At 37.1% G+C, this 27,878-nt stretch overlaps 1 protein-coding gene across 1 annotated transcript; it reads right to left on the minus strand.

Moving 5' to 3' along the window:
* Positions 1-248: 248 nt before the first annotated feature.
* Positions 249-27,878, minus strand: LOC110480082 (testis-specific serine/threonine-protein kinase 2). The gene has a single exon (XM_085570656.1). It carries the CDS (start codon positions 6,711-6,713, stop codon positions 5,739-5,741), a length of 975 nt encoding a protein of 324 aa, XP_085426782.1. The 5' UTR covers positions 6,714-27,878; the 3' UTR covers positions 249-5,738.

Genomic DNA, 27,878 nt, shown 5'->3' on the forward strand with positions numbered 1-27,878 from the left:
ATGGAAGTAGGACGCTTGAAATTGGTGGAGTTTCTTTGGTTTGAGCATTTTTGTGGTGTTTTCCTTTCTTTTTTTAGTTAGAGCTCATCAAAGGCAGAAAAAGCCAGACAGGCAGTAGTAATAGTTCACTATAGTTCATGACTTTAGTGCTCCTGATTAGGATCACTTTTGTCACAGATTGTGTTTCTCAGTGTCTTAGTCTCTATAACACATTTGTTCTGATTTTTAACAGTAACCAAGCACTCAGTGCTTATAGGATCTGAGTGCTTAATATGTTTTAAAAGTTCCATATTCACCCTGTGTTTCAGTTTCACTTTGTAAAGCTGAGATAATGTTATTCCTCTCCTTTACAAGGGTATTGTGAGCTAAATGCTTTAAATGCTGCAGTGTGCTTGGGACTTATGCTAATTTTAAGTGCCTAAAACAGTCTTGTAAACTAAGTACCTAATGTGTCTAGATAGTCTAATCTTGCAGAAATTGTTTGGGTAAAACTTAGCATAATATGAGTTATCTTTGTAAATAGGATGAAGGTTTAGGTGCTGATGTAAATACCAATACCTACGACTCCAAATGTAGTTCCTTGGTGGTTTGCCCATGCTTTAAGATAATCTAAAATAAATAAAACTTGAATGAACTTGAGAGAGAGACTGGAATAAACTTTGGTTTTGGTCCATTAAAATTCATCATGAACAATATTCAACAGTCAAGTTCTGAAAAATTAATTTTTGTTCTGGTTTTGTCTTGTGTTAGGAATAATTTTGTGATATTTTTTTTTCCATAGGACTATTATGTGCTCAACAAGATTTGAGTGTTGTATTTATGTAGCTCTAATGGCTGTGACCATTTCTGTTCAGGTCAAAAGAATTAGGTTTCTGAGGCAGTAAATATCACCACTATTAAAGGCAGTCATTCATCCATTTACAAGCTGTCAAGTGGCATAAAGGATAACTTGCCTTTTCTGTTATAGGAGAATCAGCAAATATTTATTCCCTCCAATGCTTATTCCTTCCAGTGCTGCTCTGTTAACCCCTTTCACCTGTTCCCTCTGCCCGCTGCACCTTGCCCTGAATGGAGTGATGCTCTTCACTCCAGAGAGAAGCAGCAGTAAAGCTTGTTAAGGTAAATCAGGAGTTAATGAAATCAAATGGTGAAGTGACAGTGCTTTAACAAGCTTAGCCTGACTATTTACAGCCTAAAGGACAGGGACAGAAGAAGCTGCCAGGGAGACTCTCCCACTGAGTCATGAGGTTCAGGAAGGGCTCCCTTGCTTTCTAGATTCCTTCTCAGACTGCAGCTGGATGCAGTCCTAGTCTCAGGCTTGGCCAGTGGCTTATGTCCAAAGGAGTTTATGTGCACAGTCAATCCTCTGTATCACTTGGCTAAGGTTTCCAAGGTTAGGACACTACTGATCACTCCCTGAGGATCTGGGGTGGCAAGGAACCTTTCAGCCTTGAGGGTAACCTTGAGAGTTGTCCCTGCTCAAGGGGAGCTCCTGGATTGCAGCCACTGCCCTGTGGGAGAGCTCAGTGGACCCTGGGTTGTCCATTTATAATAAAATGACTGACAGTATTTATAATACAATGATTGACTGATAGTGATATTTGCATAGTGGCAAGACGTCTGGGTCACTGTTCCAGACAGCCCCTGGCTGCCCTGAAGCCCCCTGTCCCCAGAGTCCCCAGGAAGCTGGATGGAGGCAGCAGAGCCCTGCTGGGTGTCAGGGCAGGGAAGGGGCAGAAAATTAAACTTACAGCCTCTGGGGAAAAGGCAGTGATACTCCAGGAGATGGAAGTGCTGTCCTGGACACTATGCTCTCGGTCAAATTGGTGTGTGCAGCATTTGCTACATGCAAGTTCTGTGCAATTCCACCAAACCAGCCTTTGTGCCACCACCAAAGTTATCCACTGGAGTTTTTGTGGTTTGAAGCACTTTTAGTGGCTGTACAGAGACCATTGTGATCATGTTTAGAGGTTTTAGTTTGGAAACAGTATCTGTGTGAGCAAAAGAATTAATTCTCATTGAACTAAAAGCCCTTGCAGGAATTGGGAAAAAATCTTACAAAATTTCATTGTGATGTTGAGTCTTGAAATATATTTCAATAAATATTATGCATGGTATTTCAAGGAATAGTACAGAGACTTTTTGACAAATTATAACTTTCTGAACCTTATTTTTTAATGGAATATTCATGATAGTTCATACGGCTCGGAGTGCCCTAGCAAGGAGCATAAATTGAAGCAGGTTCTCCTTTAAGAATCCAATCCCTTCAAATGAGTTCAAGTGATTTTTAGATAGAGACAAAAAATATTAATTCAATAGTTTCATTATCAGCATTCCAGTAAGTACTAGAAATAATTTTATTTTCAAACTAAATCTATGGAAATGAACAAAGCTCATAAAATGAAGACATATAATTAATATTTAAAGTGAATTTCTTTAACTATTCTAAGGGCAAGCAAGATAAAATGTCTGGGTGAATTTAATCTTTAATTTATTGAGGCAAATAAAATTACAATTCTTTACATTATGATGTTAATGCAGCCAAAATTTAAGTAGTTATCTTAAATATTTATTATGACTGCTGTATCTGTTAGATAAAACCCATTAATTTAAATGCCAATGATATAAGATAAGAAAGTGTGGACACTTATGGCTAAGGAAAAGATGATTCTAAAACTCACTTAATCACTTGTAATGTGTAGAGGAAAGTGCAAATTGAATTTTGATCTGAAGCATTAGTGATTACAACAATCTCCATTTTCATTCCCCAGTGCTAGGTGTGTGGCATTGATTCCTCTTGAAGTCTGAGGAGATAGAAGCTGAGGGAACTGAGGAGCAGCTGAGTTATCTGTGGTTATTTAGGCTGGAGAGGAGGAGGCCTGGGGACCCCACCACTCTCTACAAGTGCTTGGAAGGAGGCTCCAGTCAGGGGAGGGTCGGTGATTTCCTTCAGGTAACAAACAATGTTAAAAAGAGGAAAGTTGTGCCAGTGAAGGTTCAGACTGGATGTCAAGAAAAAGTTCTTCACTGAAAGGGTGCTGCAGCATTGGAACAGGCCACCCAGGCACATGATGGAATCACCATCCCTGGAAGTTTTCAAAAAATGCATAAATTAGGTGCTTGGGGACATGGTTCGTGGTGGACCTGGCAGTATTGATTTAATGGTTGGGCTCAAGATCTTAGAGGTCTTTTCCAGCCTTAGTAAATATATGAATCTATGATCTTTAGTTAAAGTAAACCCAGTGTTGTTTTGACAGAGTTATAGCACGACAGATTTTATCTCATTTACTGCATTCAGCTGAAATTATGTTTCGTATGCTTAGTTTGTTTTGTTGTGATATTCATCAATACACTTCATAGGTCCTCTTTCTCTAGAAGCTTTTTAGGACTTATATATGTTTGTCTTCAATGGCATGTCCTGTCTTATAAAAGGATTGGAATAAAGCTGAATTCCCAAGTAAGCCAGAATTGCAAAATGCACCCTCCTTAGATGCATGCCAAGCTCTCTTTTATACAATTTATACAACAGAGTAGCTCATATCTGTAATAAAATCATCTGGAAATGCCTCTGGGTAAGAGAGCTGTCCTGCCTTTTGATTTTGGCTGTGCACTTACACATATTTTGGCCACAGACACACAGCTGGAAATAGGAATGTGCCTGAACTTTAGCAGTAGTCTTTCCATGAATATGCATTAGTTTGGAGGCTCATGATCCTGCCTAAGGAAGTGCCAGGACACCAGGAAGAGGTGCCACACCTCCTTTGTGACACATCCCGTGTGATCATTTCCAATCACACTCTTTCTTCTTGTACTGGGTGTCTGATAATGCAAAAATGGCAAAATTAAAATAGAATATGATGATTTTTTCCATAGCTTCACCTTTTTTTACTACTATGTTTTGGTCCCAGAGTAAATCAGTGAAAGCAAAATAATAATAAGCTATATTTTAAATCTGTCTACTGAACTGCTATCTTAAAGAATTCATAAGCTCCATTTTGTTTGTCCAAGTGCCCTTTTCAATGGCTGTGACTTCTAAATATGTGGCAGTAGAAATGTACCATGTTAATGTTCTCCTGCCATGAGCAATGAGTGTTAATTAGAGCTGGATCTGACTTTGTCTCTCCTTGGATTATTTAGGATAGTAAGAGCTCTGCTGAATGGCTGTTTGTACAATCCATCTTTTAATCCACTCTCTGAGGCAGAAGACTATTCAGAGTAAGGTTTGTAATTATTCCAGAATGCATTTGATTTCTTAGCATAAAAAATAGTCTCTTACATTATTAAGTAAAAAGGTTTTCTCCCCCAGAATATATTTAGTTGTCCACACTTACTAAATGGAAAAAACAGTTTTAATTATGGTCAGTGTTTTGTTATTTGATGGCTTTGTTGATAGCAGTATTTTATGTTTGATATTTTAGCATAATGTCTTGATGGGAACAGCAGATTTTCTGCAAAGAGTAATGGGAGAAATAATGCATAAACATAATTTTTGTCTTGTCAAATTGTATGTTAGAGTAATTTTTAACACTTTGCTGCTTTTCAGTAGCACTTCAACTTTATTTTCTCTTGGTTTTATAAGGAGTTAAACATAGTAGCCTGACCCTCTCTAAGCAATACTAGGTCATCTGTGTGCATGACATTTTCAGGTGTTGGATAAATACCCTCATAGATCAATAATTGGTCCAATGTCTCTGGCCAAGCAGACCCATGAAATTATATTTGTTTTGCTTTACTTTTAGTGACAGGCAATTATTTGAGTACCAATGAATTGAGTAATAAACCTCTCAAAGTCTCCACTGGGACTGGATTTTACCCACATGACATTTTTTGATGTTTTTCTGCAGGAAGTAGCTGGACTGTAAATGTGTGCTTGCATAACTTATCCAGCTGAATCAATCCTATGGGACCTAGAGGTAAATGCATTACACCAGTGGGACAGGAGACTTCTCATTTTGTAGGCTTTTAGAATGACCCTTGATTGGGACTCCCTTGCAGGACTGTAATGTAAATAAAATAATTAACTTTATTTTTTAAGTTTTAGGCTAAACAACCATAGCATTGAAGGTATATGTTTTATTTTTTAATGCCTAACATAATATTTCTTGTTATAGAAAAAAGAATTCCTGCATGTTTTGCTCAGCCAATAAGTTTCAGTTAAAAGGCAGCTGTTGTTTGGAGGTGTGTTTTTTTAAATCTCCCTCTCTAATTAATGAAAACTCTTCCCTCATTCCTTTTGACTTAAAACCTATCTTATGGTACAACTGATTTGTAATCCTTGTTAATTTTTAAGTGTAGGGAAACTGTTTTCATTGCACATTTTTTTGTTGAAAACCTCAAGTTTGAAAGAAAAATTCAGCTAAATTTTGATTCATAAGCAGTATGTCTAGGCAGATCCTAGAGTCTAATATTGAAATAGTTATAAATTGTTATAAAGTGCACCAGGTGTGATATTCAGATATATTAAAAAAAAAAAGGCATTGTCTTGCTTGAAATACATCCCTCCTTCAAGTATTACGTACCAAGTGCTCCTCTGCAGTTTGTTTGCATGTTCTAAAACTTCCAAACTTCCCTCCCTCATTATTCCCCCATGTTTCACAGTCCTGACTTTGGCAGTGCTAAAGCTCCTCCTTCAAGAGCACTGTGCAGGAGTGAGGACACAACTGCCGCATGGAATTTTAGACAGGTTCTCTTTAATGTGCATTTAAACTAATGCAGGTTAGGCCAATGCTGTGACCATGTTAAAGGAAAGTATCCATAAGAGAATCTGTTTTCCTCCTCCACTCCTTACACTTACTCACAATGGGAATTGTCATCCTGTTGTTTCTGGGGCTTTTCTTGCCAGAGGCTTTGGGGTCACCCCGTCCTGCGGATCTCAGACTGCGCCCGAGTTTTGGGGTCTGCAGCCAGGGATGTCTCAAAACTTCATCTATGCACAGCCTCTGGGATGCATCAGGGTGGAGCAAGTGGACAATGAGGTTCTTGCAGTCTGCAGAGAGATTTTTTGACTTCATGAAGTGAATCTTCTGTTGTTTCTGAACCTGGAGCATTTCCTTGATGTTGGAACTGTCAAATGGCTGTGAAGCAAAAAGCATTGCATACAGGATAATGCCCAGGCTCCACATGTCTGAAGTCCTGGGGTCACAAGGAATGTGCTCGAGCAGTTCGGGGGCTGAGTACGCAAGAGACCCACAGAAGGTGCTGCTGAGGATGGTTTTTCCATTTCCGTCCCGAACCAGGGGTTTTGAAAAGCCAAAGTCTGACAGCTTGAAGTTAAGCTCATTGTCGAGCAGGATGTTGTCACATTTCAGGTCCCTGTGGGCAAAGTCCAAGTCATGGCAATGCTTGATGGCAGAAGCCAACTGCTGGAACTTGCAGCGAGCAACGCTCTCTTCCATGGCACCCTGGCTGGTCAGGTAGCTCAGGAGGCTCCCCCTTTCCCCCAGCTCCATCACAATGTACACTTTCCCAGAGGACGTCTCAAAAATCTCATAGGTTTCGATGATTGAGGGGTGGTGCAGTCGCATCAAAGCCTCCATTTCCCTGGGGAGAAATTTTTCCAGGACGTTCTGAGAAATTTTCTTCTTGTCGATGATCTTGATGGCCACTTTGCATTTCAGGCGGTGGCTGTAGGCAGCTTTCACTTTTCCATAGGAGCCTTCTCCAAGAGTGTCACCAAGGCTGTAGCCCTTCTTTTTAAGCACCACAGCGTCCATCGTGGGAGACCTGCAGGGACCTGCCCCAGCGGGAGCTGCTTTGCATCCTGTGCTGGTGGGCTGCACTCCACGCCTGATGGTGCTGCAGGGACAGTGCTGGGCTCTTTCTGTGGGTGGTTACAGGGTGATCTCATGAACACATCCTGGAAGGATCCTTCTGTCATTTCATGGAACCACTCTGTGACATCGCAGAGGCCAAAACCCAGCATGGAGTCACTGGCTGCTCTGTGCTGTCACTGACCATCACCCCTGCACATTGCAATCAGAAAACAGAGACAATTTCTCAAAGATGTTTCTCTTTTTAAGATGGTCAAAGTAGGAGGACCATTTTTATATCTTTGGTTTTGTAACGCTGTTTTTCAGTTGTGCCGCTGCTGTACATAATTAATACAATTTACTCTGCATTTTTGGTGGATTTTAGGAAAATAACAAGAACCACCTGAGGACTGGAGCTTTGTGGAGCAGTGCACAGTGCATTCAAAAACCTTTCTTCCCCCCTTCTCGTCCACTGGTGGTATGATAGATCCTGATTTGTTAATAAGTGCTGTTTGTTGAGTTTGATTGCAGTAACAGCTGACCAGCCTGAAACTTTCAGGAAGTACTGGGGAGTACCACAAGTTCAGTGTTTTATGTCAATATTGTTATGAGACTTCCAGAAGTCTGTTCCTTATTTCAGAAGGAAATAATTTAATGGAAATTCAAAATTTCCACTGCAGATAATCTCCCTGCTTATGTACCTTTCTTTCCTTGCTCTTAGCACTCAGTGCTAGCAAATTCCTAAGAAATTGTAGAGAAAAGTTAATTTATATTAGACATGATAACATTGCAGCCACATAACCAGATTAAAGAATTGAAAATCACAGAAAACTGCAATCACTCTCAATAAATAATAGTAATAATGGTAATAGTAATAATAATGATAAATATTATTTTGTAGTTGTGTTCTTTGATATTAGTAAAACACTCTGAGTTGCTTTCAAACTGATGCAATACTTTTAAACTGAAGATTTTATTCTAGTCTCTATGGTTACTATAAATATGAACAAACCAGAAAGTTGAACTGTAAGTCTGGAATGATACTAGTTCTCAAGGGATTAAACCTGGGATTTTCCCATGTTAAGTGGTGCATGTTCTTATTGTATCAAGTCTTTTGGTTTGAGTTTAAGGAGGATTTGTAGTGAATATTTAGCACATGCTACTCTGCATATTTTTGTTTTAGTCTTTCAACAGTCACATGGAAGGGACAATATTTGGGGAAGGGGAAAAGAGGAAATCCCTGATGTTATTCCGGAGCAAATGTTCTTAAGGGCATGGACAATTTCCAATTTCAGGTGTAGCTGTTCAGCATCAGGTCTTTGTCTGTCCTGAAGGTGCAGCCAATACCTGAACTGTGAGAGGAAAGGCAATAACCATTGTGCTGACATTGGAAAGAACAAAGGAGAGGAAAAGTCCTTAAAATACATTCAAGGATGCATAAAGATTTACAGTGGACTATTACATGTGGTGGTTTCCAGGACATTAATTTAATTGGTTCTTTTAAGGTGTAAATAAAAATGTGGCCTTGTATTAAATGTTGGCTAGCCTCATATCACCTACTCATGCTTAAAACCACTCCAACTTTTAGTGTGCTTGGCTTATCTTCATGTCAGCCTGTTAATTTAGGAAATTTGTTTTGCATCTAGACATTTTTATATTTGGTGCAAGGTACCCAAAATGTATCATGCATGCTCTGCCTGTTTTTTGTGTATCTTTTTATAGTCTCTCTTATGAAATTTTTATAAAGGGATACAGAAAAGTATTAGTTATGATGAAATTGTTAAGCAGTGATTTCCACTAGGGCTGTGTGGCAGTATTACCAAAGCAGTACAATCTTTTCCTTCTCACAGTAATTTAAGGAAATGATCATGTTTTTGTGGGAATGCTCATATTTTTACTATTCATATAAATTAACATAAAATTGAGTGTCAAATCTGAGTGTATTGACTTATGCATAATTTTTTGAGTAATTGACAGCTGGTCTTGTCACAGGTAGTGGATCTGGAGAGTGGTATGGTAGGTATTTGTTCCTTGCTCTGCAAGACCAGTCATGTCACCATGGAACCAATGGATTAAGAAAGAGAATCTGTATTCAGCAAAGCAGTCAATTTCTTCAATGTTAATGTGGTTAAACTTAATCAAAATCTAAGTGAAAAATTAGATCTATTATCAGTGAAATAAATTTTTTGTCTCTGTTGATGTTAATGTAAGGTTTTCTTTAGCTAAAGCAGCTTATTGGTGTTTATATAGAATTTTGAATAATACTTAGAATCATCAATATTAACAAATTTACCAAATTTATACAGATATTTTTTTTTCTGGTGCCCATCTGTGTCAGTTGTAATAGACTCAGGGCTTTAATGATGCAAATTAAATTTTCCAGTGAGAGAAATGCCCATATAGGCTGAGAATTAATTCTGAATCCAGAGGGGGAAAAGCAAACGATTAATTCATTACATCTGGCAGAAGCAATTCAGTAGTTTCCTCTCTACTTACCTTAGTTATATTTGTTCTGAAAAAACAAAGGAGACCAACCCTTCCTGTCCATGATGTGCACGTGGAGTTGCTGGACTCCTCATGTCTCAGACAGACCTGGTTGTCTGTTGGTTTCTTAATTTTTCTTGCTCTGCTGTCATCCCCTTTCACAAACCTCTAAGGTCAGGTGAAATCCCCTCTGCATCAGTGTAGCCCCAAGTGCACCAGCAGTGTCTCAAAAGTCAGGTGCTTAACCCTGGATCAGGGGTCAGTACAACAGGAGCTGTGTGGCACACTGACAGTGGGGAGCACAGATGGAAGATAGAAACATTTTAAGCCCTGGATGAGAATTTCCTTGCATGCTAAATCTCCTGACAAACGATTTTTTTTAATAGTTGTACAGCACCATTTTATAAAAATGGTGTACTTGGAGCACATTTTTTTCTGAAATAGAATTCTTGATTAAAGGTAAGGGTCCAAACTGCTGGGAGCTCACCTCCACAGAACCTTAAGCCCCCTCTTTAAAAAAAGATTCTATTTTCTTTTCCTTTTTTTTTTTTTTTTTTCATCAGAAAAGTGCCTTTGAATTTTATTGATTATGCTGATAATACATTTTTAAAATAATATTTGTGTTGGTTTTAGCTGGGATAGAGCAAATTTTCTTCATAGTAGCTGGTATGGGCATATATTTTGATAATTCAGGGCTGTTTTTTGTTATCATGAGCAGCACTAAGACAGAGCCAAGGCCTTTCCTGCTCCTCACCCACCAGCAAGAGGCTCCACAAGGGGCTGGGAGGGGACACAGCCAGGACAGCTGACCCCAGCTGACCCAGGGGATATCCCAGAATATGGCACCATGCTCAGCACGTAAATGTGGGGAGAAGGAGGAAGGGGGATGTTTGGAGTGATGGTGTTTGTCTTCCCAAGTCACTGTTACAGGTGCTGGAGCCCTGCTGCCCTGGGGATGGCTGAGCACTGCCTGCCATGGGAAGTTCCCTTGGTTTGCTTCACCTGTTAAACTGCCTTCATCCAACCCATGTGTTTTTTCACTTTTATTCACTCCCCAGCCCACCAGAGTAAAGTGACTGAGAGGCTGTGTGGGGCTCAGTTACCATCTGAGGTTTAACCATGAGAGTGTTGAAAGCATTTTCCAGCCTTACCAGAATTAGGTATTGATTTTTTAGTATTTATGATTTCTTTTCACAGAGATTTCACAACACATTTGTCCTGGTTTTCTAATATGGAAGAATTATCACACAATAAATTTAATGGATTTTTTAGAGTATTGCCATGGGAAGTACTCTGCTGGCATCAAGTTCTTTCTTGGCAATTTCCTGGAATATTTTTCTATGTCTGAAGAAACTTTAAAATATGATTTATTTGTAGAAAATATCTCTAGAGATAAAAACTTCATAATGACTTTTAATTCCAACCTTGAAAGTGTGGTTTTTGTTCCTAAAGTGCAAGATCTCGTGTTCAAGTCTCGTGTGGAATTGCAATGTGTGGTCTGACTGCTCCATGGCTTTCTGTTCCCCTCTGTGGTTCTGTGTTGTAGGAGAGCTGGAGTTGCTGATATTTGTGTGGAAATGTTATCACCCTGATGATGACAACTCTGCCGAAGCCATTTATCATATTTTGCCTAAATCTGGCAAGAATGGGGAAACTGAAAAGCAAATTGCTAATCTTAGTAGGGGAATGAGTTTTTTTGGTGAATCTCAGGTCAGAATTAGGAGTGAGTTGAAATCCTTATATTTCATGTCCTTCTCCACTGTGCAGACTTGGATGTTGTGGATGTTTTTTCTCTGGATTGACAAGAGTTTATATTCTAAGACCTACCAAAAGGATTTTCCACAATAAAAGTTCAGTGAATTAAGACTTCAAAAATGAGCAAAAAGAAAAAAAAAAGAAAAATTTCAAGCAATTATTAAACATAATTGTGTTTCAGGTTTGTAGTTTATGGGTGTATGAACACTAGAAAAGTCCTTCTTTAAATTTCCTTAATATTTTGATTATGAATACAGTTATTTGAATAAGCACATGCTGTGAATATCAAATGTGAAAATAGTCCAGGTTTCACAAGAATGTTGCATAAAAACAAAATGAGAACAGGCTGTTTCTGGAAATAGTCACAGGTATTGACCACTACTTGGGGAATATTTCCTTCAAAGTATGTAAGGGCATTTTTTGGCATTTAAATTGAAAATAAACAGTTTAATTAAAAATAAATCCCACATGCTGGATGAAGTACATGGTTGTTTGTGTGGCAGTGCTTTGGGTTTATATTCTATAGAGAAATCCCACCTTACCTGTCATGAAATCCTTTTGTGTCAGAGTCAACCTACATGAGGAGATAAACAGATGGTATAACTGAGAGCACACAGAATGCTAGCTTAGGTAAAATGCACACTGCTGATAACCCACTAAGCCTTCCTGGGTATGCTAATCCTAATTTATGTTAAATCGTAATTAAGACAGTTTTGTTTATTGCTTGTAGCCATGAGCACCTGGAAGACTGACTAATCCCATCCATGTGTTGGGGACAATCCAGCTGCTATTGTTAACTCAGAATGTAGAAAATTTTGTATTTGTGAGTTGTTTTCGTTGGTGTTTTGTCAGGCATTTATACAGGCCCTTTCCCCATCATATCAGGAACTGGAACAGCAGAAGCATCCTAAATAAAATGGATGAAGGGATTTTTGGAGCAAGAGGCCTAAATCTAAATAGGCTCACTGTGTTTCCAGCCAAAATTGAAATCAGAATATCTCTGATATACCCATGCAAAAATAGATTCACGGTTTCTGTTGTAGCTGTGTTTCTGTTTGGTGTTGCATATATAATTAGGCATAACTGTCAGATTTTCAGGATTCTGAAGGTTTTTATTCTGGAGGCCATGGGTGGTGCCATTAAAGTGAAATGATAAGTGGTGGACAGAGGAAAAGGGGCAGGATAAACTGAATCTCAGGAGAATAATGCTATAAGAATGGGGAATATCTAAGCCTACTTGGTGCAAAATTTCATGTTACAGTTGCATCCTTTTTTGTTATTGTAGGCTAAACCTATGTGCTCACAAATGTTGCTGTACATGCATCAGGTACAAGTTTTTGACCTGATATAGGTATTCACACAATTACATCTGTCATGGATTGTGCCCTCGGTTGACAAGAATTTTGTTTCTGTTTCATGCATAGCATTTCTTCTTAAACTGTAGGTAGGAGAACCCAGGTCTATATAAACTATTACTGTGAAAGATTTTTCCCTTTAGAAGAATTCCTGCCCTAGAAGTGTATTCATTCTAATGCCTTCAAATCACCCAATTTAAAAAACATGCAGGAGTGGTAATGTTTTTCATCTTCCATTGTTAAATCTTTGAGCTGTTTTGGGATTTCTTGTTCTTAAAAGTTTCATTTTCTTCCTTGTCATGATGGAAAATATGCAAGCTACTGTAAAGTGACAACTATATTCTCTGTACTATTTTGAAGTCAGCCCATGCAGAGATCACTTGCAGTGTGGAAATTTGGATCTAATTATCCATTCATTAAATACTGAAAAGTATTCATTGGATGAATTTTTCATCAGGCTGTGGTAAAACAGAAATAAAGAATTAAGGACTAAAGGTGAGCATGTTTGTACAAGGTGAGCATAGTTTGTACAAAATTCAAGTGTGAGTGCAACTGATTTGCAAAACCCTCTGATTCTTCTCATGTTTAACTCATGTTATTTGCAATTACATTAATTTTCTTGCCAGTTACAATTAGATTCAATTTTTGTAAGAAAGCAAAATTAAAAATGAAAAATTTGCAATGTACATACATTTGTTATAGAGCCTAAAATGAATGCCTTATCTGTAATAATTTCATGTGGATTCTTCTTATGAACAGCAGAGAGCAGCAGTGTGATGACCTGAATCAGAAGGAATAATGTAAAGGAATACTCATACTAACCAACAAGTTAAATGTTTCCAAAAATCCACAATTATTTCCTTGATACCAGTGCAATTTTTTTTTTGAGAATCTTTTGCAAAAGAAAACAGGAGATTGTGGGGGAAAAAAAAGACATTTCCAATAAAATAACTATTATGAAAATAATTTTCAAACAAGATGTTTACATGAGCAAAAATAGTGACAGCAGAGGGTGAGTAACTAATGAAGGGAAATGAAGGATTAGGCTCTGAGCTGTGTTTAGAACCGTCCAAAATGATGATGTAGAGCAATAGAAAAACATTAGATTATAGTTTAAAGAAAAAATTTACTTGAATGTGTACTTAATAGTCTGAAGTTGGTAAGCTCAATACCATGAATTTTTGGAAATCATTAATGGTTTCTACAAGTAATTTGCAAGTCAGTATTTTTGTTTGTCTTAGGAGTTCATGGGTGCAGATCAAACCACATTAAATCATTCAGGATAGAGTCATAATGTACAATAGGAAATATTGTTTCTAAGGACTTGAAAATACTTTTATCATGTATCCCACTTCGTCTGATATCTTAGCTCAAACCCCTAAAGTCGCAATTTTGGATTTTTTTTTTACCAGTGGATGTGTTTTACCCTCCATTATTTTCCACAGTAAAAACAGGATGTAGATTCTGGTGGGTAATGAGCAGATATAAATACCTATGAGTCAGATCAATTATGCTGGGTCCCTTCATTCCAGGGAAGCTGCTACCCTGAAGGATGCAAGAGCTGCTGTTGCCCTGGTGATTGCTCCTTGGAGTCTGGGTTGCACAGGCATTCCTCACTTCTCCTCAGGTCTTTGCATTTCTGTAAACAGCTCCTGTGGACAAAGGCCACAAATTAAATGCAGAGAAATGAAACTGTAAGCACAGAGCATGAACGTGATGTGTGGAAAATTGCATGTGGTTTATAAGGACTGTCACAGTGTTGATCATCTTAATAGATAATTAAGCATAGATGCATGAAATCTCTGCCAAATTGATTTTAGGGCCTGAGTTTGTGCCCATCTGAGTCAGTTTTCTGATGGTTGAAATATTGAGGTGGCTATGTGAAAACTTTTTTACCCATTTATTTTTTCCTGTCTCTCTTTGCTGCTTAAGGCCGCAAGATCTGATCTGAACAGCACTGAATTAAAAATAAAAGCTGCTACATTTCACAAGCAGCAGGGTATTTTTTTTCAGAGCTCTGTTCTGTTAATCATGAAATTTTTATTCTTTGATTTTTTTCAGTACTTTACCCTCATAATGAAACAGGCTTAATTTTGGAAATAGGTGGTCCTTTAGCTATTCAGAATTATTTGTTTTCTTAAATTTTTGTTTTACAAAGGCTTTGATAATGCAGACTATTCTTAATGTCTCTGTAATCCTTATTTTTTGAGCTTTGTGTACTCCTCATAGCATGTTTCTAAGATTCTCCCTTTCTTCAGAGAGCCTTAACATTTCTCGAGCGTGAAATCATGACTGAAATTCTAGACTAGGCTGTTATGCAGCAAGTTGCTTTTCAAACAGATCAGATCCTGAAACTTTTTACTTTACTATTGTGTAATTTCATGCTTTCATGCCAACTGTTTGAGGTTCTCTTTTCCTCAAATTAGCTGATAATACACAAAATTTAAGCCATGCGTAGAAAATCAATAATTAAATAATTTTGGCTCTACCTTCTTCAGTCTGAATTCCTGCAATCACTGCATCAGCAGAGAATATTGAGCATAATCCTTTCAATGCATTGACCACATATGTCAGCTTCTGTCAGAAGTCGGAATTTTATAAATAACTCTTTTTATATTATTTTATAAGAACCCTTTTATCTGTTTGTAGATCTGATTTGACTGTTTGACTTCAGTGATTTAAGGTCAATAATGGTGCAATTCCTGAGCAGTTTGGTGTATGACACGTTTTCTTTGTTCAAATTCTTGTTGACTGCATTAAGGGGAGAACAAACTGCTAATTGTCCCTCAGTGATATAAATAACTCAATGTTCCAAAAACCACATTAGGATTTTATTGCAAAGTGGTGTTTAGGGGATATTAAACTTCTAGATAACATTAAAGTAATGTGGATAGTAGACATTTTCTTATTTCTGATTTTATTTTGTCCTTTCTCTAATTGCTTCTTGGACTTCTGTGCAGTTTAGTTCATTGATGAGTTATTCTTCTATGGAATAAAGGCCTGTAGCTGCTAGTTTATTTCTAGAAAGTCAGTGTTATAATTTTATATAATTGCTAGTATTATCAACTAGATTTTCTCAGTGTCTTTTCCTATGTTGTAATCAAATGATTCCTGAGCATGCTACCATTCACAACTTAGATCTGTTTTGATTTTAGTTGCCAGAACTGCCATTTTTAACATTAAATCATAAGTTTCCAGATACCCAGAAGGAAGGAAGGATGACTCTGAATGTCCCTTAAGAAAGTGATGCAAAAAATAATGAACTTCCATTTCAACAGTAGTTTATTACCTGTATTTTTCTATATCTTCTGTCTTTCAGGAGAGGGAAAAACAAGGTGTTTGTAAAATCCAATAATGTTTCCAATGTAGCTCATAGCTTGTACATTCTTAAGTTCTTTGCCATGTTTTGAAGATTAAATAAAAAATACCCAAAAAGCAAAACCCCCAAATTAAATTTGCTAAATGGAAAATAAAATCCGCACCAAGGCAAAAGTCTCTCTTCTAAGGTATCCATCAGCTTTCCTATGATATGGGGGAGATGTCCCTGTGAATGTTGGGTGACTTTGGGGAAGATCATGTTACCTCACTGGCTGTTAGGAAGGCAACTGACATCTCTTTGGGCAGGATTCAGCTGTGTCTCAATATATCTAAAATCAGGGGAGAACACAGAATTATTTATACCTAATTTGTCATAACTGTTGTTGAAGTGATTTTGCTACAGTAATTATTGCCTAATATCAACATTCTTTCTCTAATACACATTTTCTTTCACTTAACTCACCATTGCAGGATTATTATTCTAATGAAACCATCCCTTGTGCAGTCTTGTGCAGCATTATAGTAATAAAGAAATCAAAATAGTCTTTTAAAGTACTCTTAATTCCCTTTTAATCATAGCAAATGCTTAAAGCAGTCTGTAGATAAATTTTTGGTGTGCATTTGTAGTTGCATTTTTTCTTCCTAAATCAGAAACACAGAAAGAATCTAAGAAATGAGGGACAAAAAGGGCCAAAAAGATTGTTGGACAGTGTGTAGTAAAAGTATCTTTTCTATTTTGTCACTGGTAATTTCTTTCTGATCAATGGCATATTCCTGGTCATCAAGTTCCCAAATTTTGTTTTATATTTTAATGTGTTGATTGATTTTTCTTCAAACTCATCTTTGTGGTAGGTGTTTGCTAATTGGTTTTTAGCTTTAGAAAGAGCACAGTTCCTTTCCAGGAGACAGCTACTAATGCAGTTCTTTTATTTTGCACTACAGAGCTGTGTGATGGTATGAAAAGTGTGGCAGGGAGCTGAGGCTGGGTCTGGTGTGACAGTGACCTTGTTCTGACTTTTTCTTTGCAAGACTGAACCAGAGTTTATGATGAAATTTGGTACCAGGCTTTTGACACAGCAGTGTAAGTACCCCAAACTCACTTTGGCATTTCCTAATGATCAGTCTAGTTTGTGAATAAGTGATACTGTGGGTCCTTGGAGATAGTCATAGTGTTGCATATAAATGATATAACCATTTTGTCAAAGACTGAATTAGTGAAAAAGCCTCTGTGTTGTCCCTGAAATGCAAGGGATTCCTCATTTCTGTTGAAGTCTCACAGTGGAAGTGTAATTTTGAATAACCCAGAGAATACAAGGGAAGAACAATGACTTAAGACAGGAATTGTGAAAATAACATAATAGAAGCCAAGCCAAGCTAATGAGGTTTTTATTAAGAGGTAAAGCTTATTGAAATTCTCCTGCCAGTTGGCTTTTGGATGATGATGATGATATTAATTATTCTGCTTGGCCATTGCAGGACTGGTTTTCCTGGTGGACCCAGAAATAGCTCTGTTCCTTCAGAACTGACACTTTCCATTTAGTATTCAGCTTTTACCCTCTACCTGTCTGCATGAGACTGCACTTGCTTTGTAAATGGAAAAGCTTATTAAGGGCAATGGGAGCCTTGGCACCAGCATGGTTATTCTAATAGTTTATTGGTGTAATGCATTAGGAAGAGTAAGACATGCAGAATTCACAGAGCTAATTTAGGATCTATTCTTCCTTTTCTAATTGTGTCTGCATTTATGCTCTTCTCAAAATCACTACATTGAGAGATTTTAATCTAAATTCAGTGTGGTGTGAAATCTTTTCCTTATTTGTGCTAAGACAGGCAAGTCCTACCATCACTTTATGATGTTTATTCTACTTTACTGCTAATGTGCTGCTGAACCGTAAACAAATATAAACAGGGTTATCAGGCATTAACATAAACATCTTAGTATCATGCTCTTTCTACATCTTCTAATGGACTAAGTGTTTAAATGAAGCATTAACTCTTACAAGTAAAACAGAAGTTTTACTGTGTTCTTTCAGAAATACTATCCCACTATTAGACTTTGCAGTGTGGATTTTGTTATGTTCAACCTTTGAAAAGTGAGAAGCCCACTTGACCCACATGACTCAAAAACTAAAACGTCTTGTATAAATGAATTGACAACTTTGATCCTGTTGGGAGAGGGACAGAGACCAGAGGGCATCTTGAATTTTTTATGACAGTAATAACAAAAGGATTTGAGTTTCATTCTACTTCACATGAAATTGCATAGAGATGAAAAATATTTATTAAGATTAGAAATTAGAATAAACAGTCTACCTTAGGAGTGCTGTGCATACAGGAAAGGGATTCTGGTGCTCAGAAATGACACTGATGTAATTTATTAATAATTTAAGTGGATGTTCAGGTTGTGCAACAAATAATAATTTGCACTTACTCCCAGAGAGTATCGCAGGTTGTTTTTAGTTTCCTTTACTCATCTTTAAGACAATGGGAATGCATGCTGCAGTAGTGGTTGTATTGCTGCAGTAGTGGTTGTATTACAGCTTTTTTCCCCCCTTATTTGAACTAAACAGTATGTATTGTGACTCAAGTTACTGGAGTCTTTCTTTCCACAAGTAAATTAGCAGGATTGTCTATTAGAAAGGAAATCTGTTTTCTGGCAGCAGAGAGAGTTCCTTGATAGCAGTAGAGTCTTGACCTTGTTCAGTCATCAGATTGGCTTAACCTGCATAACTGCTTATAGCATCTGTCATTTATAACAGATTTGAAATGCAGAGTTCTGGGGATATTTTGGCCAGATATGTCAAACCTTAACCAACAATGAGTAATTTCAGTAGGTAGAAGTTTGTCAGTTTGGCTTTTAATCTTGCAGCTGTGTAAAATTAACTGCAGTTACAAGGTCAGATGCAAAGTTTTGACAACTTGCTTATCCTCAGCATATCTGCAAAATTCACTTTTATCAGAAGCTGGAGCTAGGTTGTTGTAACCCATGAAAGAGAATTGAATAAAATAAGAAAACTCCTCTATTTTAGGGAGGACTGTTTTAGATTACAGGAATATTGTTGCCTGGAAGAAAAAGAACCTTTTCAGTTGGCTATTCTCCTGTTGTATATGAGGATGGCCTTGCTTTTTTTTTTTTTTTTTTTTTTTTGGCAAGTGATTTGCTTCACATTGTTTATACCTCCTGAATTTTGGAAATGAGTAAATGAACAAACTTAGTTTTACAAATTATTACAGGGTTCTGAAGGTGAGCTATGGATTCCATACTGTAAGCCACGTTCATTAATATAATCTTTTTTTTCTGACTTGTATTTTTACTTTATTTTGCCTTACAACTCGCTTCTGCACCCACCTGCGTGTCTAACACCCTGTAATCACTGGGCTGTCTTAAGTCAGCTCTCATTAAAAGTTTCTGTGGGAAAAAGTGCACATAAGGAAATCTAACCATTAGGAGTTAGCATAAACATATTAACAATTAACACAGGAGCAGATGGACAATTTTCAAAGGCTGAACCCTTGGCCACAGAGAGATCCAGAAAACCCAAGCACAGACAAAGCAGATTAAAAGCTAGGAACAGTGAAGAATTTTGTCTAGTTTTTGAAGCAGATTTCTAGAGGGAGAAAAATCGTGTCTGAGATATGATTATGATTGTCTTAACTTTTTAACTCTTTCTTAACTCTTGAGTTTTTAATTGGAGAACTGGTTCATTTCTTCATTTTTCTCGATTTCCAGCAAAGTAGGTGAGGTGATTGAGTGTGATTATGGCAGCGTGTTTTTGAGTGAGAGGACTAAGCCTATAAAAAATTTCCCTGGATCCAGCTTCCTGAAGAACCCTAAAAAGTTTATATCAGGATCCTAATTACACATTCAGAACATCTCCATAAGTATCCAAGGAGGCATTTCATTTTCTTTGCAGTTTCTACTCAAAACACTTCTGAGGCAGGTCAACAAAGTAATATAGAAGAGAGTCAGTAAATGCAATTAAAGCCAGATGTTGTTACTTGAAAAGTCTTGTCAGCCCAGATTAATTACTAATTTATTACTATAATAATATGAGTTATTATACCAATAGGTGTTTCCTGATGAGCAAGAGCAGATGATAAGAGCTTGGACTATGAGAGAGTGTGTCACAAACTGCTGGGGCTGTGAGGCTGGGTGGGAGCTGCTCCTACAGGTACAAGGGACAGGTAGGAACAGAAGGCCAAAAGGTGAATAATCCCAGATGCAGCTCAGCCTGAGCTGGGGAAGGCACTGATGGAGGGACTATCTCCCTGCCCTAGCCACTCATATCCTTTTCATAAACCCCAGAGTGCTGTCTAGTCATACAACACTCACTGATTTTCTTAGATACATGTGGAGTGGATTATTCTGTAAATATATTATAGAAAGGCCCAAAACATTTTAATTGCCTCCTGGATTTTTTTTTTTTGTGTGTGTGTGTATCAGGAATTATGCTGATTAATAGTGTTCATAAACGGGCAAGATCACAGATGCAGCTGGCTCTGAACATTACCATAGTTATAAAGCTATTAATTTCTCAGTGGTATCATTAAAATAAAAATATTTTATGCAAATGTATTTAACTTTACAGATAATTATTCAAATTGTAGGAGTTACATTAGTGTCTTTTTAAAGACATTTTCCCTTTCTATCATTCTGGACATTTTCATTTGACTCTATTACAGTTGAAAACTCTGTTCCAGGCTAAAAAAGAGCACCTAGTTTTAAATTTTAGTTTCCTTAGCTGATTATATGACAGACCATGACCAGCAACTATATTTTAAACAGATATTAAGATAAAATTAGCACAATACTGGAAGTTTCAGGTGTTTATATCTATTTTGAGCTCACAAAGCTTTGCTCTATTCCAATAAAAATAGAAAACAGGTAACAAAACCACCATGAGCAGGACTATTGTATTTTGCTGTTCATTGAGATCCTAAGTAACCAATAACCAATCTGATGTGTTTCTTACCTTTGCATAACTCAAAGACAGTTGAGATCTCTGCTGTTATGTGCAGTCTTAGTGATGTAATATTTCAAATCAGTAAATTGATTCAGTCCAAGTATGTTAACCCAAATTTGGTAAAAACCAATAAAATTAGTCCTTTCTGTTATTCTCCTGGATAAAATGAACTGTATTGTGAAACAGATTTGGCTGAGGGTATGGAAACAGAGCCTGAGAGACCCTATGGAATTAATGGACACCAATTAAAATCTTTAGAGATTACGAATATCTCTCTGTTCAATACATTTGTTCTCTTAGTTTTCAAAGCTCAGGATATTTTTTCTCTTTCTAAAAATAATAAGGATGTTCCTAGTGAAGCATACTCATATAGTCTAAAACCCAATTTGTTACAACAAATTTTCTTTGCCTTTTAACAACTTCTTAGTCATATATTTGGCATATTTCATGGCAGTACAAAAAGTCATCTTTTCTTTCTTGCTGTCATCTGTGTGCTCTTCATCTTATAAGCATTAAAAGAGCCTTTTGGCTGGAACGTTAGATGATCTTTATCCCCACTTCATTTTATCAGTGAAAGAAAACAAACAGTATTTTTAAAATGTAATTGAACTCTAAAAAAAAAAATCTAATTACCCCAGGCAGTAAATGAGAATGGGCCACTTAAATTTTAGTTTGAATGCATTAATATTTTAGTATAAGTCTATTTCAGCTACAATAGGCTACAAAACAGATGAAGTTTTCAAGGCATGATTTTTTATCTATTTTAATAAGTTTTCACAGTGTTGCAGGTCAAAATGAGTTCTGTAGTTTTAAATTAGTTTTTTGGATATTAAAATCTTAATGGCTGTAGAATTTATATCAGGATCATGATAATTTTTCAGACTTTAAGCATGCTATATAGGCAATACAAAAAGCTGCTCAAATTATAAAAAATTAGTCTCTTTGCACTTACAGAGAAGCAACAGAACTAATGAGATCTCAGAAAATCAGAACATTTGCACAAGGTACAAAAGATTCCAGAAAGCAGGTTGCATTCATTATGCTTTTCATCAGTAAGCTCTGTTGGTTCTCTTCTGCACTTCAGTGCCAGCTGAAGTTCAATGCCAATACAAGGTCACAGGGGAATGAATGGCTTCCAACACTACTTTTACTTTATGAGCTATTGCTCATTTCACCACTTCAACATTGGGAGAGATAAATTTTCTAATCCTGAAGTTATTTGAATTAGCTGCTTAGAACCTTTTTGTAAATTGTAATACTCGGAAGCACCTAAGTTTTACATTTTTGTGCTTGGAACTTATTGAACAAAAACACTGTGTACTGTACATGTGCCAAAGCAACCATAGGAGGTTTGAATATCTCTGAGTGGCTTGGTGCCAATGACATCTTGAGCAGACTGTGCTGTCTTAAAGAAAAAAATCTAGAATCAGTTTTAAGCTTAAAAAATGAAAATCTCTACTGTTTCAAGTTCTTACTATTTAGAAGCAGAATAAAGGGAAGAAATTTGAGTTCAGTAGGCTGATAGGTATGAGATGATGGGATTGCCTGTTTAACTTTTCTGAGCTAACAGTGAAAGGATGAAATGGTTTGACAAAGATCCAATTGCATGCACTTAGAACGTGCCTTCTCTGGGGTTAGCTTCATCTTCCCTAGGTGACTTTGTTTTGAAACAGGATTAATAGGCTTCCCCAGTAGGGAAAGCACATGGGGATTGTTGCTTATGGGGTATTATGTAGCTGAGAGTTATAAACATGATTTATTTACTGAAGGTAAGGTTGGTACCATTGTAACTATGTTCATTTGCAAGCACTGTTTGTTCATAAGGTATCAATTAGGCTCAGTGGCACTGGTAATGAGTAAATACTGAAAGTTATGAGTGCAGGATTAACATTTCCAAGCAAAGGAAGACAAAGTTTTTAAACTTGGAGCATTTAGACTTCAAGTGCAAAATTATGGACAGCACAAAACTTTGTAAATAATTTCTACTGATTTCTCTCCAGTAAATCAACCAGTGATGATGCAAAAATCAAAGAAGAGTTTCTAAGGCATTTTTCTCATCCAAATTCAAACCTTGTCTTGTGTATTCTAAGGTGTTTTTGTTTTAATTCTAAAGCTGTGGAACAGTCCCCAAGAGGGAGGTACAGCTTAGCTTTGCTTTTCAAGTTTGGAGTTCCATGGGCTTTGTTAGCAGTGGCTTATCCTCATGGAAATGTCACCCTGCATGCAGGGCAGAGTGTCCACTCAGTGACAGAGGCAGAGGGTGTGGCAGATCCAGGTTAGGTGCTGATTACCTGGATTGCTAATTACCAGGATTGCTATTGATCCCAGCCAAAGCTGCTCCTGGCTGATGGATGCAGCTCTGAGAGCCATTTCCCAGGTGTCTGCCATTGGCACCCGTACAGGGGCACACACTGGCCTCTTGTTGCATTTCAGAGAGAGAAAATCCCTCTTTAGGGAGCTCCATGATTTATCTAAAGGCAAATATGCACATGCTAAAACCAAGCTGCCCTGTTGAGGCACTGCAAGAAGAAGAGCAGAGTCTCTATGAAGGACAGTGCTGCTGATGGTAAATGCAAAGCACACTTTTGTTTTGCCATGTGAAATTGAGGCATTCAGAAGGGATCAGGTGTAAAAAACCCAACAAACTAATGAAATTAAAAACATTACATTGGTAGAAATTTATCCTTGATTTTGGGTGCTTGGTGTCTTTCAAGCTTTTCCCTCTACTTTAAGTGTAGGGATGGGAAATTTTTCTTAATCAAAGCTTAAAACCAAAGGACATAACTTCATTCTAGCTACCAGCATTTTCTAATGTGAAGGGAATAACTAAACTCCTTATGGTAAAGTAGCATGGTCAGTCAGCACCAGACAACTAAAAGAAATTCTAGTGTGACACAGACAACTAAACTGTCATAAGCATGTGGATTTTTTAATATCACAGGAACAGATTTAATACCCACTCCAACTCACAGTGTGAGTCATAAAATAGGACTAAGACTATGACTTTTTTCTTGGAGAATGGCAAACTTCAGTTTTCTTTTGGTGGAGTACAGAAACAAAGGGATTATATTCTGTAGTATAATTAACAAGGGAGATTTACATGAAAAAGAAAGATGAAAAAGAAGCATGTTAAATAGTTCTCAGCAGATTATTTATTCAGTGCTTAGAATGATTCCTTGTACATTCTCTGGATAGCAAAATAATGGAAACAACTTCATGACTTTGAGGAAAGAAATGACCATCAAATATGAAAATACAGATACTTCTGGCCCTACACTGTTAGATTTTTGATTTGAGATCACATGAAAAGAATCAAAACGAACTGAGGGAAGTGAAGGGGCATTGGCTAGTTTAATCAAAAAAATCCTCTATTTGTTTATTCCCTGTAAAGCCAAAATAAGGTTACTCTTCAGATGGCAAGAGTTCTCCATGTCTTTCTGTAGAATTATCATTGCTAGATTCTTCTTTAAAGTAAATTCAATGGCATCATGAAACATGCATTGGAACTATGCATTCTGAATCTCAAAAAGAGCATTACATCCCCTTGAAACTTTAAGTACTTTCCCTTATCTCAGCACATCCTAGTTTAGAAAGTTTCCATTCGTCTTTTTTTCCCCCATACCATCCACTTATTTTTGTTTTATTTTGGTCATAATTCATGCATTTATAACAGTTTGTAAATATCTCACAATACCTGAATACCTTCTGCATTTTCTATATCTAGCTTTAAATCTTAAATACCTTACTGTTGAATCTCCCAGAGCAAATCTTGCACACTTTTGTTCTTTCCAAGGTAAAAGCCATCAGTGTCAAATTAAAATGGATTGCAGAATTTTATTATTTATTCTCTGTCAGGTATTTCTTGACAGCCTGGAATTTGCACTAACCTCTGTTTGATCCTTGACACTCTTGACAACCTCAAATTGGAAGTTTGTTAAAGGGTGCCAACATATCTTGTATATTAACATCTATATTAAAGTGAGGTTTTAAAAAGAATTTTAATAGCATTTGGCACCAAATAACTTTTAAATGGTGACAACTGTATGCTATTATCATTGGATATCTAGTTCCTGATCATATCAATTGACATATCATTTAGCAATGGTTCTTGATTTCTCTCTGGAAGAAGCTGCTGGTTCAGTTATAACTGCACATTCTATTTCAGGAATAGTTAATGAAATTACTTATTTCTCAGGAGGAATTCTCTGGCATATTCAGGTTGCATATACATTTTATTAGGCTGTAGCTGAACACTATGAAATGTGATGGACAGAATGGTACCATTTCTACAGTGTATATTTCAGTGTGAGAAACAACTCCTGGCTAATGCCTGTCTGCTGTGAACTGTCATGTGCTACACAGGAGAGAAAAATCTCCTTTTGTTTGTGAGCTGCTTTGGTCTTGGTCAGCACAGGTTGGGTACAAAGGCCACAAAGGTACTGCTCCATCTATTTAATCCCAGGTGTGTGGTCATGTCTCACTTCCTGGGTGCAAGGACAGAACAGGAAAATAAATACAGAAGGGAGTTTTCCATGAGCACAGCATCACCTACTTCAGCCCTGGCAGCTGTCAGCAACAGCACCATCCTGCCTTGGCAAAATACTCAGGCAGAGCCATGGACTCTCTGGAGTCTGTTTTCATGTCTGGAAGGCTAAAAGTTTAACTGTGACCACTTGGAAAGTTTAAGAATCACTTCAGATAAAACACCATCCTATGATGCCATTTTCTCTGGAGGGGTAGTCCTAGTCCTCAGAGTCTTGCAAAATTTGAACTTGCTGTCTTTTTCTCAGACAAATTACCAGAGATTACAACTGAGGAAAGACTGCAAGGCATGACATGGTAATTATTCTAAGAGATAATTAGGAAGCAGAACAGAAAAATATTACTGAAGAACTAAGACAGCTGCATTGTAACTTAAAGCAAAATTGCTGAAACTCACAGCCATAGAGGGGTGGTATTTTTGTGTGTTTGATGTGGAAAATGTAGTCAGCTCACTAAATATCCACCATTTGCTTTTACCCCAGGAGGTCACAGGCATGAGAATCTGAGTCAGGAGTGGTGCTATTCCAACCATTCCACCACCTTTTCCTGAATCAGAATGGACTGTATCTAAAGCTTTCTCTCTAAAGTTCTCCAATGTGTTATTGAAAACATAAACAGTGTCACTAGTGACTTCTATCAATGTTCACTGCCCAAATTAGAAAATGTTGAAAAATCCAATATAAATTCTCCTAGCTGTACTTTTATTTCCTTATGACTACTCTGAATGTAATGGGCACAGAGAAGAGCTTAGAGACTTTCTCTTTGCAGTAGCAAATATGAAAAAATCATTCATTTTTTCCTTCAATCTACTCCTTTATGAATTTAGTCTTTTAAAAAAGTGACCAATCCAAAGAGAAGTTAATTCAAAATGATGGGTGGTGTTGAGCCAGTTAACTTCAGGGCTTGATCTGATGCTGATGGAAGTGATAGGAAAGTGATCCTGAATCACAGGAACTGCATTTTGGCCACATAAAGTGCCAGTGCCCTCATTCCTGCTGCAGCCAGACCCTGAGATCTCTGGGCAGCCCAGAGCTGGCTGAGCTTCCCAGATCCATTAGCAGTGTTAGCTGCTATGTCCCAGCCCCCTGCCAGCTGGACTAAGGGCAGGGAACCATCACACCATCCAGGATTCCCAGATGGTGATCTTTACTTTTAATTCCCTGTGCTTTTGCTCTCTGCTAATGTGCTTTCATGGCCATGTTTGCCACCTATTTATCCGTGTATGTAAAATGAAATTTCCTTGTTTTCTCCTCCCCTTTTATTTCCTCTGGTTGTTTCACATGGTGGCATCTGTGGAATGCTGTAACTTCATTACATGTTTAACATGCAAATTGAGGACAAGGCAAATTTAAAATTTCTACAGATTTGTTAAAAGCTCCTACAGTTTACTTTGGAGCTTGTCAACATCCATTAATATCTTTAGCATCATTGCAAGCACCTATGCTTACACATAAAAATAAGAAAGCTGTTTGAATACATAGAAAAATAGAAGGCATTTAGTATTCACCCATCATTCGTTTGTGAAGTATATAATTCTATACTAGAAGCTTTATATTGTAATATTGAAACTAGTGATTCCAGATAAAAGGAGTGAAGCTGAAGTTATTTTGAAAATATTTAATACTTATTTTTAATTTTTATTGATAATCTTATTTTGCAGTTGGGGTGACATTTTATCACATACCCTTCTTTGCTCTTTTGCACTCTGGATTTGCCTTACTCTGGAGTACCTTATTTTATCTTCCTTTTTCATGGTCTGCAAACTTCAGAGTTTAGTTTTATGTGCACTGTAGGAAGCAAAAAGACAACAGCCTCTGAAGTTACCAGAAAGAAATTGCACCCTGTAAATGCATTTTGGGATAGCTCTGCTAGTCTTTATCTCCAGATAATAGTGGGTATTGAGGAAGCATGCATATCTATAAATACTCCATTTCTGATTTTCTGGTTTTTATATTTGCATTCACAATTACTGGGCAACTTCAGATTTTTCCATGCTGGCACAGCCTAGATTGACTTGGGTACCTCCATCCAAAAGGAACAGAAATCCTCTATGTTGGCACACAGATAATGAAATGGTATGGCAGCAACATCACTTGCATAATTAAGCATCAGTTTATGCTGAAGAAAGAAGCAGGCATTTCCAGCTTAATTGTTGCCCTTGTCTCTGAGAGATCTGTTCCTTCCAAATTCTTTTTCTCTTAAGAGATTTATCTACAGTGTAATTAGGAACACAGAAAAACCAAGCAATGAAAATGTGTGAATATGCAGGCAACAAAAATACTTCATGAAGTGTGCAGCATGCAGACATTATATTTCTCCTTCCCTTCATGTGATCCAAATTCATGACTTTACTAGTGGTATAAATGTTTCTTGTAATATGTGAATAGAAGCTGAAATTTAGAGTATAAAGGCGTACCTGGATGACAGGTTTCTATTAAACTGCATTTAATAGCTAAATCTTCCCAGATGTAGATATTAAATACAGTGTGATAGAAAATGCCACTTTTACTAGTTTTTCAAGCATGAGGCTTTGTCCAAGCTTATGGCATCCAAAAGAATATTAAATCCTGTATAAGGCTAGAAATAAAATACAGTAAATATTTCTTATTTGTTATTAAATCATTGGAAGATAATTTAAAGTTCAGTCCTTTATTCAGACTGCTAGAGTGGTGTTGAAATCCTTAAAACATTCAGATGGTGCAGTAATTGCA

This window comes from Lonchura striata, chromosome 4A, assembly GCF_050655825.1.
Source record: "Lonchura striata isolate lonStrDom1 chromosome 4A, ASM5065582v1, whole genome shotgun sequence".
NCBI classification, from domain to species: Eukaryota; Metazoa; Chordata; class Aves; order Passeriformes; family Estrildidae; genus Lonchura; species Lonchura striata.

What these genes read in the sequence shown, in the direction of transcription:
- LOC110480082 (XM_085570656.1), bottom strand. Translation starts at nt 6,713, where the DNA reads ATGGACGCTGTGGTGCTTAAAAAGAAGGGCTACAGCCTTGGTGACACT.